Consider the following 15,896-nt stretch of genomic DNA (forward strand, 5'->3'; position numbering starts at 1 on the left):
GAATTATTTGAGATTATTGTCAAAATGGAAGTGAATCATAGTCTGGTGGAATAAAATATGCCTTACAAATTACACAGAAAGTAAAAAATCTGCAGTAAAAACCTCGGCCAAGAGTTAGGAATCTTTTGCCCTGACAGCCAAATATGATGAGAGATTGTGCCAGGGCTACATAACTATGACAGTGTGGTATAGACAACTCCCTCCCCCTTATCTTTTAAGGATCCATATATATCTTGCAAAGGGAGATATCTTCTTTCAGTCACTCCCCACCCTTCTCTCTCATTTAATATTCTCTTTATACTCCCCACACACTGTACTCAACTATCAGGCAATGGGAGAAATTCAAATAAAAACAATGTCCAGAAATGCTTCTCTGTCTGTGTCTTTGTTTTCAGCAGTATTGCATTCTGATGAATAAAACAACAACCAACCTAAGAATCAGTTCTGTGATTTCTACTGACCACAAATCTAGATATCAATATATTCAATAGGAATTTGAAGGCATTTGCAATGTTCTAAAATCAAAGAACATCACTGGGCTAAATTTTGCTTACATATAATGTATCCATAATAAAATAGGAAATATACGTAACACACTGCATAAACAGTTAACTATTTCTCTTTTTGCAAGCTATCTACGGATCCTTAAAAGATAATACAGGGATAGTCAAAAGTCCATTTTGGAAAGCTTCATAAATTTCTTCAAAATCCTGGACATTAACAAGCAAATGTACTACTGTTCATCTTTCAATTTTTTTTAATTGGTTTCTCCTATTAATATAAGCAACAGAAGATTTCTTTATTTATGATTTTCTGATTATTCTATTCAAATCAGGATTCCTCTCAAAACATAAGCAAGCCAGGGATCTCGCTTTGATAAAATTGTTAACCCTTACGGTCAAAAGTGCATGTCAAGTTGATTAGCTTTTCTTGTTAGCATAAGAAGATATATGAGATATTGTGGGCAAAATATACCGAAACCAGTGGTGGGTTGCCCCCAATTTGGTCCAGTTCTTGAAAACTGGTAGTAAAACCGGCGGGAGGCTCTGCCCACCCACCCAAACTTTGTCATGGATGATATGCGCATGTGCAGAAGCTTCTGCGCATGCGCAGAAGCACGTACGTGCCAGCAAAGTGAGTGCGGGCGTGCAAGCGATCGCATTGTGAACCAGTAGTAAAGGTAAGTAAAACCCACCCCTGATCCAAACATGAACCTTGATCAATCAAAGTGGTAAGAAAAATTGAACTTGGGTATTTGTTACTTCTCAGTTTAATATTAATGTTTAGGAAAATTATATATATGAAACAACTGCCTTTTTACACATAAGTAGAGCTAGAACCTGGGAGCTGGAAAATCCAAGTTGGATTCCTTCTTGAAAAGATTTTGCAGTCACTTTTAAAATTGACTGCCATATCAGTCATTTTGTAAAAGGAGCACATTATCATATAATCCTTTGCAGGCAATTTCAGTATTTGATGCATTTAGATCTGGACTAAAATATTTCACCCCATTATTTTAAAAAAATTAAAATAAAATAAAATAATGAATAATTTTGTGGGGGTGCACCTTGGAACCCTGATGAATATTTTTCTTCTTTTAATGTTTGGCAGTGATTCCTGGATAGATGAAGCCTGTGCCCATATCTAAGTCTTTGTGGGATAAATTGGGGTCCTGATTTCATTTTGGACAGTTTTGGTTTCATAGTTTCTCAGTCAAATAACATTCAAAACTCACTTCTTAATATTTGCATCCAACTCTTTCTGTCCTTTCTTATTTTCTTTCCATAATTCCAGTAGTGTGAGATTTGTACCCATTGTTCCAAGCCCTGATGTGTTTAAAGCACATTACTATAAGCCACTGTTTTTATAGGCTAAGAAACAGTAGTGGTTTTCAACTAGTTCGCCCCGGTTCAGGCAAACTGGTAGTGGTGGTGGCGGAAGGCTCTGCCCACCCGCCTGGACGTCATCACAGATGCTCTACGCATGCGCAGAAGATGCTGTGCATGCACAGAAACACTGCAAATGAAGCACACATGCACACCTGCACACTCCTGATTCTGAACCGGTAGCAAAGATAAGTGGAATCCACTGCTTCTAAGAACTATCATACTGCATAATCAGGTTTGTCCAGAAAAACTGAACAAGTATGTTTTTAGAATATATAACTATTTTTCAGCAAATGATTAGTCAATTGATTACTTCCAGATATTAATACTTTTCATCATTTAGTTGTGTGCATTTCAAATATTATTGAAATAATGGGTAAACTTCATAGCTGAATTGCTCCCTAAAACAACTTCAAAAAGAAATTACCTTCTTACATGCCGTGACCGAACTTCTGACATTAGTATCTGTGCCACCGTGGTGTGAAATTTCGTACATCAAGGGACATTCAAAGCTGCTGAAGAGAGAAGGGAGGGAGGGAATCAGCGGCATTGGTACAAATGAATCAAACATTATTTCATAATACTTCATATCTCTTCCCCTTCTAGTTCTTGCGGTTTTCCATGGCTCAAAGTATCATATTATTTGTTATGGGATTTGTTATGTTATTATAACTTTTTCAGTATTGGAGCCTTGTTCTGAAATAGTGGCCTGACTGTCTTTTTAAAAAACAGAATACAGAACTACATTGGATATAGCATCTGTCCATCTTTAACAATACAATAAAATATTCTCTTCTGTACCAAAGAAGCAATTTGAGGCTTCCAAATTATATAGCGGTTCATCCATTCACTATGCCAGCAGGCAAGAAATTGCACACTACATCTTATACTAAGTCATCTGTTTCATACCCAAGGAAAGAGGTAAATTATAGCTTTTCAAGGCAAAGAATACAATGGGGTTGATTAAATTTAGGAATCAAAGCAGGCCATTTCTATCAGCACAGATATGGAACAGTTTTTGAAGAATGGGGTTCAAAGAAATTATCTGAGAATTTTATCAGACAATTCATCATCAGACAAAGCTCATACCAGTCTTAAGTGCTACTGTTACTCGATTAGTGTAATGGGAAATCATGAGGCAAAGACCTTTACATAAATTCAGCTTTGACACACAAGGACTGACTCTTATGGCTGTATAAATGTACCAAGATTTGCCATCCTGCTCACCAAAAGAGAAAGAATGTTTTCTTCTAGTCAGAAGGCAGGACTTTTTCTTTCTTACTGTTTTGTGAAGGAAATGTCTTCCATCAGGTCACATGACTATGTGCATATAAAATAACTTTCCTGCATATTTTGCTGTAATAACACTTGTAATAGTTCAAATTCTCAAACAAACATGGAACCAGAACAGAATATTGATAGCATAACTTAGTTCATATCTTAAACCTTGGGCTGGCTGCTTGAATTCTCTCTTAAGGAACTGCCACGCTTAGATGGTGGTATCTGTCCAGGACATTTTCTAAGTACCACAGTGGTAAGACTAACTGTTATTCTCAGTCATTAGAGAAAGAGCTGACAGGAGCTTTAAAAATTCACTAGAATCTCCTTTTTAGTTGCCCCTGTCCAGTCTCCAGGCCAAGATCTCCCTCTGATGGCTATTTGATCTGAATCTGGGTACATCCTGATGATTTACATGGACTTTGTTATAACACTGTCAGTTCATATCAGCTGCTCATACCTGAATTTTCAAGGCCAGTGATGTGTCTTAACTCCAGCTGATTGAACAGCAGTGCTGCCTCACTGCGCTAATGTGTTTTGGAAATATTCTCATCAATTTGACTAGTCGGCATTTATGGTAGTCAGATTTCTGACTAGGTTTTTAACTAAAATTTCTCATGCTAAGTTAGATGGGACCAATCACGAGTACGAAGTGTGGATTCCCTTTCTCCGCATTATTACAAACGAGACAAAGCTGCTGGTAATCTGATATTGATGCTGCCATCTGATACTGAAGCAAGAACAGCAGTCAGCATAGCAATCTGGAGTGGAAATGGGTCCACTGGACAGAATCTTTCTGGACAGAGTCCAGTGCTGTAATCCTATAATGTATAAAGCTAATTTCATAAAGATTGTCCCTTTTGATGCTAGTAATAATTCCACATTCCTTTTGAAGCTTGAAGTATATTTCTTGGACCTGGAACCTCTATCACTGTCAATGCTCATGTGCAAAATATGGAATTAGCATAGTGTTTGATATATTCATTACAAAGTCATGACGGTGAAATATTAGGTTAGGGCTATTTCCCAGAAAATCGGGGGAATTCTGATAAGAAATTTGTCAGGTAGCCATGAATATGGAAACCCTGTGTTATCATATGGCTCACAAGAGCCATCATCATTTTAGTAATATTCTGGGTGCTATACACAAATATATATACTATGACATACATATAGACTACTGCAGCACACTTTACATGGGGTTCTTTTTAAGGACCACCTGAAAGTTTCAGATGGTTCAAAACTAGTGGCTCAGGTCTTCATGGGTATTTGCCAGTAGACATACATTATTTCTGTTTTGCAGGCGGTACACAGGTTGGCAATTGGATTCAGACACAGTTTAAAGTATTGATTTTAACCTATAAAGCTCTTTATTACTTGTATGTAGGTCACCTGCAGAACTTCATCTGCCCCTTGAATTTGTCTGAACATTTTGCTAGGAGAAGTATTATTTTTTCCCATTTTCAGGAAGGTACTTTCTTCTTTGTTTGGTCTGCTTTTCTACAATAACCTCCACCTGGAAGCTTTTTTGTCCCTGATATTATATAACTTGTGGGAACAAGATGAAAAAAATTAATAGAAAAGGATATGATAGCCACCGAGAGTAACCCCAGGGCAAGATAGATGACAAATAAATTTAATAATAATAACAAAAATGCCAAATCTAGTCTGAACATGTGGCTTACTATGCAACGAACCATCATAATAATAAAATTAAGATGGACAAATGGTAGAATTCCTATACTAAGTTTGAAATCAGAGCAGGCTGGAACATTGTGAAATTGAAATTTTCTGGCTGGTTATGGTAAGTATCTCTCCATATTGTCTTATAAGCAAATTATTATTATTATTATTATTATTATTATTATTATTATTATTATTATTATTATTATTATTATTATTATTATTATTTCTTCAAGTTTTTATTTTATATTGCATACATATATATATATATATATATATATTTGTTTTCTGAGGTTTTCACGGGTGTTTGTATATAGGTCTTTGGTTGTTCGGGTTTTCTCCGTGTAAAATTGGAAGTGTCTTGGCGGCGTTTGACGAAGTCTCATTCGTCATCTTCCAGAAGCTCCCAGAAGCACGAAGCTGAAGCCTGAAGATGACGAATGAGACTTCGTCAAAACGTCGCCAAGACACTTCCAATTTTACACAGGAGAAAACCATATATATATATATATATATATATATATATATATATATATATATATATATATATATATATATATATATATATATGCATGAATAATGTGACAACTGAGTGCCATACATTTTAGTACAGATAAAATGATACTATTAATCATAGTTTTCACATTCATCCAGGTTATATATTTCTAGTAGTAATACACATTTGTATCAAATTATAATCTTCCATTATTTCATATTGTTTAAACAAACATAATACTGCCATTCAGTTTCTAAATGTCCCTCTTATCATTGCACTTCTCTTATTTTATAAAAATGCATGCGCTAATATTCCCCCTTTCTCTTATTTCTGTCTTTATTCTTTTATTCATGTCAACATTATATTACAAGACATTCCCTTTGTATTACAATACTATCCTTCATTATTTAATTGTTCAATATTTAAATATACAATTCTAATACCTATTAAAATATTATTTAAACATACAAATTAATTCTATTCATATTCTTTACATTTGTCCAATCTATATGATTCCACTATTAATACACCTGTTTATATTAAAATATGTTCTTTCATTTTATTACTCATTATTTCACTTTATTATTCCACTACAAATCATAATATTATTTAAACATACTCAATAATACCATTATTCAATCTCTAATTTCCCCTTTTAATACTTAGTTCTTATTCATCTTACCCATATTTCCCTCTTCCAATCTATTTATATTAAAATACTATCCTTCATTGTTTCATTATCCAATGTTTCAATATACTATTCTAATGCCAATCACGATATTATTTAAACATACAAAGCTCTTTATTACTTGTATGTAGGTCACCTGCAGAACTTCATCTGCCCTTGAATTTGTCTGAACATTTTGCTAGGAGAAGTATTATTTTTTCCCATTTTCAGGAAGGTACTTTCTTCTTTGTTTGGTCTGCTTTTCTACAATAACCTCCACCTGGAAGCTTTTTTGTCCCTGATATTATATAACTTGTGGGAACAAGATGAAAAAAATTAATAGAAAAGGATATGATAGCCACCGAGAGTAACCCCAGGGCAAGATAGATGACAAATAAATTTAATAATAATAACAAAAATGCCAAATCTAGTCTGAACATGTGGCTTACTATGCAACGAACCATCATAATAATAAAATTAAGATGGACAAATGGTAGAATTCCTATACTAAGTTTGAAATCAGAGCAGGCTGGAACATTGTGAAATTGAAATTTTCTGGCTGGTTATGGTAAGTATCTCTCCATATTGTCTTATAAGCAAATTATTATTATTATTATTATTATTATTATTATTATTATTATTATTATTATTATTATTATTATTATTATTATTATTATTATTTCTTCAAGTTTTTATTTTATATTGCATACATATATATATATATATATATATTTGTTTTCTGAGGTTTTCACGGGTGTTTGTATATAGGTCTTTGGTTGTTCGGGTTTTCTCCCGTGTAAAATTGGAAGTGTCTTGGCGACGTTTCGACGAAGTCTCATTCGTCATCTTCCAGAAGCTCCCAGAAGCACGAAGCTGAAGCCTGAAGATGACGAATGAGACTTCGTCAAAACGTCGCCAAGACACTTCCAATTTTACACAGGAGAAAACCATATATATATATATATATATATATATATATATATATATATATATATATATATATATATATATATATATATATATATATATATATATATATATATATATATATGCATGAATAATGTGACAACTGAGTGCCATACATTTTAGTACAGATAAAATGATACTATTAATCATAGTTTTCACATTCATCCAGGTTATATATTTCTAGTAGTAATACACATTTGTATCAAATTATAATCTTCCATTATTTCATATTGTTTAAACAAACATAATACTGCCATTCAGTTTCTAAATGTCCCTCTTATCATTGCACTTCTCTTATTTTATAAAAATGCATGCGCTAATATTCCCCCTTTCTCTTATTTCTGGCTTTATTCTAACTTTTATTCATGTCATTTATATTTATATTAAACGACATTCCCTTTGTATTACAAAACTATCCTTCATTATTTCATTTTTCAATATACAATTTTCAATATACAATTCTAATACCATTCACAATATTATTTAAACATGCAATTTAATTCTATTTATATTCTTTACATTCTTCCAATCTATATGATTCCACTATTATTACGCCTGTTTATATTAAAAGATGTTCTTTCATTTTATTACTCATTATTTCACTTTATTATTCCACTACAAATCATAATATTATTTAAACATACTCAATAATACCATTATTCAATCTCTAATTTCCCCTTTTAATACTTAGTTCTTATTCATCTTACCCATATTTCCCTCTTCCAATCTATTTATATTAAAATACTATCCTTCATTGTTTCATTATCCAATGTTTCAATATACTATTCTAATGCCAATCACGATATTATTTAAACATACAAAATAACTCTATTCATGTTCTTTGCTTTCATCCAATCTATATGGTTCTAGTATTAATACACATGTTTATATTAAAATATGTTCTTTTCATTATTTAATTGCTCAGCATTTACCAATCACAATGTTATTTACTTAATAATACCATCATTCAATCTCTAATTTTCCCATTTTATTATTACTTTTGTTTCCTCATGTAAAGGTATATATACAAGTAATCCCTCAATCTCTTACTGAACACATTCCTATCTCTGTTCTAATTTCCTGTCCTGCCACCATTGTAAAAAAGAGGAAAGAAAAAGGAAAAAAAAATTCTTTCTTCTTTTTCCTATCCGCCTTCTATCCATTATCTCTTGCTCGCATCAATACTTATTCTTTTTTTAATTTGCCTCCCATATTCTTCTCTTAAAACTTTATCTCTGTCTGTATCTGTGTCTACATCCTGCCTATCAATCTAAGTGTTGAAATTATCCACCCGGGCCCCTGTCTCCTTTCCCCAAGTATCTTCCTGAGACTCCTGTTCTCTTTTCAGATCTCTTAGAATGTTTCCCCCTGGTTTGATTCATCAAACATTATTAATTTTATTGATCACTCCTTGTTATCTACTGTTTGTTGATTCCTCAATTCTATTTTTCCCTCTGTTCCTTCTGCTATCTCCTCCCTTTCCTGGGCATCTTGGTCATTACTCATTGTCCTTTGTATAATATTTTCCAATTTTTTATCAATGCCATCTATTAATTTCATAATCGCCTTATGTTCTTTCCGTATAATAACCTTTATGCTTTGAAACATCAAGTTCATCTCAATCAAAATTCCATTCATTTCCTCCTTTTGTTGCATCTTATCTTGTTTTAATAAATTATACTTTTGGCCAATAGCCATTTGTTCAAACCTGAGGTTACTCTTTGAAGTATACATTAATCACAGTTCTTTATGTTCCATAAGTAGTCAGTCAGTTCCATTTACATAGTCCAGGGAGTTATCCAAGCCTCTTTAAGCCACCTTTATAGATTCAGTCATATAACTTAATATTCAGGGGTCACTTTAATTAAATTTCTTCCTTGTTCTCACATTTAAATCTCCATAGGGCAGATGTATATAGTCCAGTAAACATTTTCACAGTTCTTTAAATTGGTATTCCCAGGCTTGTATATTTTCCTTTCATCAGCAGATGGCACTCTCAGGTTAATTTTCAATATTGTTACTAGAAATATGGTTTTAATTATTTTAAATTGTAATTCAATTATAGACGCAGTGTTAATTTTTTTAATCTGTAATTCCAGCATTTTAAATTGCTTTTCCAATGTCATGTGTTCCCAATTTGAGAGTCCAATTTCCTGTATTTTTAAAGAATTTTTTCTCTCTCTCTCTTTAATCCTTTCCTTCTGGTCTGGTAGTTTTCTCAAAGTGTTTGATTGCATTAACTATTAACAGATAGTTCTGAGTAAATCCTAGAATTCTCTTTTGGGGTTAACTTTTGGGTAAAAAAAAAATCCTCTCACCCGGTTCCACACTGTTCACTAAAGTCCGCTCCCACTCAAAGCTTAGATGTTCATCAGCTGTCCCAGCTTCGTGGCAGCCATCTTTGTCTCTTCTCCTTGTCATGGCTGAGAGGGAAAGTAAGCCCCAGGTTAAGCAGGAGAGCTGTGATTCTCCGAGACCTCTGAGGGTGTTCCTCTTTGCCTCACCACCCCTCAAGGTGGCTTTGGCTCCTTTTGGAGCCCACCAATGGAGAGAACTTGGCACGGGAACATGGAGACCCACTCTCCATGTCCAATCTCACTGCGACATCAGCCAGACTCCAGCAAATTATTTTTAAATTGCAATTAGTTGTACATAATAAGATTCAAGAAATCCTGAGCAAGCACAATCTAAAATGTTTATTTAGAGCAGATCGTAAATGGAAATACTAGTATTTATAAAGCTAATATTTTATAAAGCGCTAATATAGTTCAAGCAAAATATTGATAAGATACAGCTCTATCTAAAGTAAAGGAGGCACCTTTCAAAACCATGGATTTACCATCCCCCAGTTGTTTGGCCTTTGACAAATGTGAGATGTAGAAGTGAAATATTTAAGTCTGGAATGGAAGTGGTAAGGTATAGAAAAAATAAAACAGGGGTAATAAAAATTATCAAAGGCTTAACGTATATTATCTATTTTTTTCAGATATTAAATTATACCACTGTGTTTTGCAAGTTTGTTTCTCAATTTCAGCACTATTGTAAGGGATTCTGCAGGCTTTTAAAGTAGACTGAAGATGGCACACAATTTGCAGGCCATCCACTTGTGCTCATATAAAGCATATTTGAAAATAAGAACTTGTTTCTGTTCTCAGAAATACAGTGATAATAAAAGGTGGACAGGAGGACCCAGCTTAGAAAACCAAATTCATTTTCCAAGATAAGGCATTAATAAAAGCATAACACCATGTGTTTAAGTTAGCTCAATGGTTCTAAACTCCAGCTTACTTACTAATGAGTTATATGGCAAACAATGAAATCCCAAATAGGTTTGTAGAAGCAGAGTCATTCCCTATATAATATCACTTAACCTTATAAATATTTAGAATAGCAAAATCACTGAAATTTTAATCCAGATGTTCTCATTTTACATGCATTCTTTCAAATATATGGTAGTGATTTGGCAACAAACATAAACAAAATATGTTTCGGTGACATATGTACCCCAGTAATTGCATTTGTGATTTTAAAGTTAGAATTGTTTAGCATTATTTGTTCACGTCTAACCATGCATTCTTCAGTAAAAGCACAGATGGTTAGTCAAAGTGACAGCTAAAAATACCTCTTGCAAATGTCTTTGGGATTTGTTATGGATGAAAACCTCAGGCAAACTGTAAATGCTATCTGTGGCCTAATTCCACAAGCTATATAGATCACACATTAAGGGCCTTATACAATAATCTATGTCTCAGGATTATGACTATGAAGGATGTAATTACTAAAGAAGAATATGTTTCTAGTATTATATGTTGTACTTAATCAGCCAAGTTAACCAGCTTTGTATTTTAAAAATATAGCACTCCATTGCCTATATTCAACGCACATTATATTATGTTGAACAGGGATTTCATATGTACCACAACTGAATTGTTGTAGGAATCCTAATATTAAAATTTCTTGGAAATAAATATCAAATAGAGAATACTGAATGGGAAAAAGCCATAATTCTTTAACTTTACATAGATATTTTCTTTCCTTGCTTTACACTTTTTGAAAAATCTTATTCTATTAAATTCGGGAACTCATCCAAATGACCTACTTTGCAGTAAGGTGAGATTTACCAAACTGAAATGTTATGGCCAAGTGACTTACTAAGCATAATAATCATATCTGCACTTTAAAATATGTCTCCTTTCTAAAGAAACAGAAGTTGTAGCATCTCATCCTTGACTTTCTCTTTAATACAGAATCATTTATGTTAAGGGAGTTTATTTTTCTTTCTTTATTCATTTATTTATTCTATTAGTATGGCCACCTAACTCAAACAAGAGATTCTTAGTGCTATTCAGGAATGAAAAACAAAACAAAATTTGCAAAATCTTTGGCATGACAAAATGTTGCCATTTCTAAAGAGAACAATCGTTTTACGGGGGGGGGGGGGCATAGTCAAAACTGCTACATAGCACTTCAGACTATTTCTCTCATCCATTATATGACTTTTGCACCTTAGCTGTAACTATGCTGTAGACTTGATTCACTTAAGCAGCCATCAAACTCATTTCATATGGCTTTGTGCAAAAGACCAGGGTGTGAAGAGATTTTTCTCTATTCCCACAATTACTGCTTGAGGTACAAAAATTAAAAATTAAATCTCTTCCCTCCACCCAACCCAATAAAAGAAGATCACAGTAAGAAAGTGAATAATTCACCAATTCTGGGCTCTAGTTTTATCTTTGTTTTAGCTTCACCCAAAATACAATCTCATTTTATGGTTCCTACACTATATTTTCCAAATATTCATTGAAATTGATTCTGTTTATAATGTCATGGTACAGCTTGCATTTGAATCTCGATATTTCTCTGCAAGTCTATCAGTGACACCTCTCAAGTAATGACCTGCATATGTGAATCAGTCTGCATAAGATTGCATTATGGAAAATTGACTTTATCCAGTATGAACTCAAAGTTAATATGTGTTAAAAAAGATAAAGTCAATATTTCCCTTTGGAATATTGGAATCTCCAAAATCAATGTTGTATCTGCCAAGAACAATGAAGAGAAGGTACCTCTTTCAGATTAGCATTATAAGACTTCATTGTATCAGATCTCTACTGTTTTTATAATTTAGCTAGCACTGCAAAGTATATAAAAAAATAAAAAACAGGGTACTAATCTCTAATTCCATTCCTTAGAATATAAGATATTTCACTTTATAAGCAATAGTATGATATTCAGAAATGCTATAAAGGAAGCACCTGGATTATCATGGCAACTATTCCTTGTCTATATGCCTGTTTGTCGTAGAGTAAGTAGTAGTGTAGCTTATGAAGTTGTGGCTTATGAAAAGCCTTCTGCTTCTAGTTATGCTTGATACCCAGACTGGTAGGAAAGATGAACAGCACCACAGAAAAATTAAAAAATATGATTTTTAAAATTAATGCCCATTTATTCCATAAATAAGATCCCCCATCAAATATGTTTAGAAGACTTCTCAAAGTCAAATATTGGGACTACAGTTTGCAACATATCCAAATAATATTGACTATTGACAATTGTGAGGTTAATCACAGATTGTTGTAACTCACACTCAGGTCTATGGGAGGAAGATTGGAGGAAGATTTATTTCATTACTGAAAAAATTCTGTTTTCATAATTAAGTCAGATATTCACTAATAGGTCAGATATTCACTAAAAAATTGATTTTGATGGGACTTCCGGGTGGTGCCATTTGTGATGGAGACAGTTTTTCAGACTGCCAGCTTAGGGATCTTGTAAGAATCGCTAAGACAGCGTCGATTGGCTGTCAAGTGATTTGGAAAACCTTCCCTTCGGGAGAAGAGGGGAAGTTGAGTTAAGGGGCAGAGGTAGAGTGCCCCAAGAATCCCTGGAACAACTCCAGGGGTTCGGAGGGGAGGGCTCCCTAGGAAGCCCCGGGAAAACTCTGGATTCAAGGCTTTTCTGCAGGCTAGCAGAACAAATCACAACGTCCACTCCTGGGACCAATATTGGATTATAAATTGAATCATTACCAGCGGAGCAGAAACAGGAGGATGAGCAGTGGCAAGTAACAAAACCTTACCTTCCCGATACCTTGTTTTCTTATGCTAAAGACAAGAACGGAACACAGCTATTGAAGCCATAGGCTGAAAGCGAAAGTGAGAAAGCTCTTATTGTTTCAGTGCTGAGTCACTAGAGACTAGAGTGCTTTTTGAAAGGAAAAAGGAAAGCCTTTGAAAGCGGTGGAAGATTGAAGAAGTTTTAAAGACTTTTATTGTCTTTGTGGCTCAGGCTGTAAGAAGCCTATTATTAAAACACAGCTGCCTGCAATTACTGCAGGTTCTAGTCCCACCAGGTCCAAGGTTGACTCAGCCTTCCATCCTTTATAAGGTAGGTAAAATGAGGACCCAGATTGTTGGGGGGGCAATAAGTTGACTTTGTAAATATACAAATAGAATGAGACTATTGCCTTACACACTGTAAGCCGCCCTGAGTCTTCGGAGAAGGGCGGGATATAAATGTAAACAAAAAAAAATTTAAAATATAAGTTTAGAATGGCAGCTAAACAAACTAAAGCAAGTTCTACTAAAGGAGCTGGGGCATCCCCAGCTCATACATCTGAAACTAAAGTATTAAATTTAGAGACATTATAAGATAATTTGAAGGACTTTGTCAAAGAGTCTCTAGTCTTACAAGTCTCCCTTATTGAGGAGAAATTTAAAGAGATGGTGGGGGAAATTTCTGAAATTAAAGAGGAAGTTTCAGAAATTAAGGAAGGAAATAAGGAAATAAGAGAAGGAATTAATATAGCAGTCCAAAGTTTGGTATCAAATATGATACAATTAGAGGAAAGTGTGGAAGAAATTAAGCAAGTTAATTTAAAGCTGGAAAGTAAAATCAAGGAAATTCAAAATAAGGTGGAGAAGACAGATGATGAGGTTGTTTGATACAATACAGGGCGATGGAATTTGCTTTAAGAATAAGGGGGATTAGAGAGAATAAACAAGAAGATTTAAAGCAGATATTTTCAGAGGCTTTTGCAGAGATTTTGGGGTAGCAATTGAAAGATTTTGTTCTTCAAATTGATAAAATTTACCGGGTTAATTCATGGATTGCGAGACAAAAACAACTGCCAAGAGATGTGGTTATATATTTTACTATCAGGTGAGTCAGAAACCAAATTTTACAGACATCTTATAAAAAGAAAATACAAGTAGCTGGTCAAGAAATTTTAATACTGAAGGAAATTCCTCCTAAAATGTTGAGAAGCAGAAAGAATTTTGCCTTTCTGGTAGATGAACTGAGAAAAAGACAGCTGGAATATAGATGGGATATTCCAGCTGGTATAATAGTTTTTCAAGCAGGAAAAGTACATCGTCTCAATACAGTTTTGAAAGCGAGAGACTATTACGTTAATGTCCTAAAAGCTGGAAACCCGCCATCACCAGAAAGATGAAGCAGAAGGGATTCTGATGAGATAAAGAAGGGGAAAGAGAAGGCACGTGATGACTCTGTGGTGATAGTTATGGAGGAGGATTTGCTGCAAGTTACAGAAAGCCCAAAAGATCAAAGGCAGACTAGAGCTGCTACCAAGCGGATGCAACAAGAAGCAAAAGTTCAACAAACTTCAAAGGCAGTACAAGATACCAAAACAGAAGCAGTGGGAGGAGCTAGGCCGAAGATCTGGGAGGATTGGCAGCTGATGCTTCAAAAGCTTCCGTTTGCCAAAAATGGCAAATAGATTTCCATCCTGGAATGTTAATGTTAAATTCACCATGCAAGAGACAGAAGATATTTCATTATTTGAAACAGTTTAAGTATGATGTAATATGTTTACAGGAAACCCATATTAGAAGTTCGGACCAAAAGTACTTGATAAATTCCAGGCTTGGTACACATTTTGTTGCAGCAGCTCCAGAGAAAAAAAATGGTATAGTTGTGTATTTTAAAAAGGGTTTATTAGTAAAACTAATTGAAGCAGATGTTCAAGGAAAATATATTGCTATTGAACTTTTACAAGGAGAAAAGATACCGTATATACTCGAGTATAAGCCGATCCGAATATAAGCCGAGGCACCTAATTTTACCACAAAAACTGGGAAAAACTATTGACTCGAGTATAAGCCGAGGGTGGGAAATGAGGCAGCTACTGGTCAATGTAAAAAATAAAGATAGAGCCAAGTAAAATAACATGAATATTTATTTGAACGAAAAACAATAAAAGTGCAAAAGGGGGAAGGAGGATTCCCAGCTTTAGAAAATTTAGAACTACGCCACCTTTGGTATGACCTGAGCATAGCTCATAAAATTATCTGCTACAATGTACTTCCTATCAATGACTACTTCAGCTTCAACCACAACAATACACGAGAACACAATAGATTCAAACTTAAAAGTGAACCTCTCCAATCTAGATTGCAGAAAATGTGACTTCAGTAACAGAGTTGTTAATGCCTGGAATGTGCTACCTGACTCTGGTCTCTTCCCAAAATCCCCAAAGCCTTAACCAAAGACTAACTAGGATTGGCCTCACCCCACTCCTAAGAGGTCTGTAAGGCGTGCATAAGAGCACCAGCGTGCCTACCGTCCCTGTCCTAATGTTCCCTTTAGTTGTATTCCTTTTATGTATTCAATTCATGCTTATATTTATATAATTATTTAATATGTATTTGACAAAATAAAATGAATGAATGAATGAATAGAATAGAATAGAATAGAATTTTTATTGGCTAAGTGTGATTGGACACACAAGGAATGAATGAATGAATGAATGAATGAGTGAGTGAGTTACTTCAACAACATTGTCTCACAGAAATTGACAATACAACTGCAAGCATGAAAATGAGTCCTCCTTTAGCTTCCAAGGGACCAGGGTGCCTCTGAAGGTCAGTGCTCTAAGCACTAAGAACCCAGCACAAATCTA

At 34.2% G+C, this 15,896-nt stretch overlaps 1 protein-coding gene across 1 annotated transcript in view; it reads right to left on the reverse strand.

Moving 5' to 3' along the window:
- Window positions 1–15,896, reverse strand: part of SPHKAP (SPHK1 interactor, AKAP domain containing) — a 78,187-nt gene that overhangs the window by 43,337 nt on the left and 18,954 nt on the right. The window contains exon 2 of the mRNA XM_058189135.1: window positions 2,314–2,398. Within this exon, the coding sequence (XP_058045118.1) occupies window positions 2,314–2,398 (85 nt within the window). The remainder of the gene's footprint in view (window positions 1–2,313; window positions 2,399–15,896) is intronic.

Source organism: Ahaetulla prasina, chromosome 6 (genome assembly GCF_028640845.1).
Source record: "Ahaetulla prasina isolate Xishuangbanna chromosome 6, ASM2864084v1, whole genome shotgun sequence".
Taxonomy (NCBI): domain Eukaryota; kingdom Metazoa; phylum Chordata; class Lepidosauria; order Squamata; family Colubridae; genus Ahaetulla; species Ahaetulla prasina.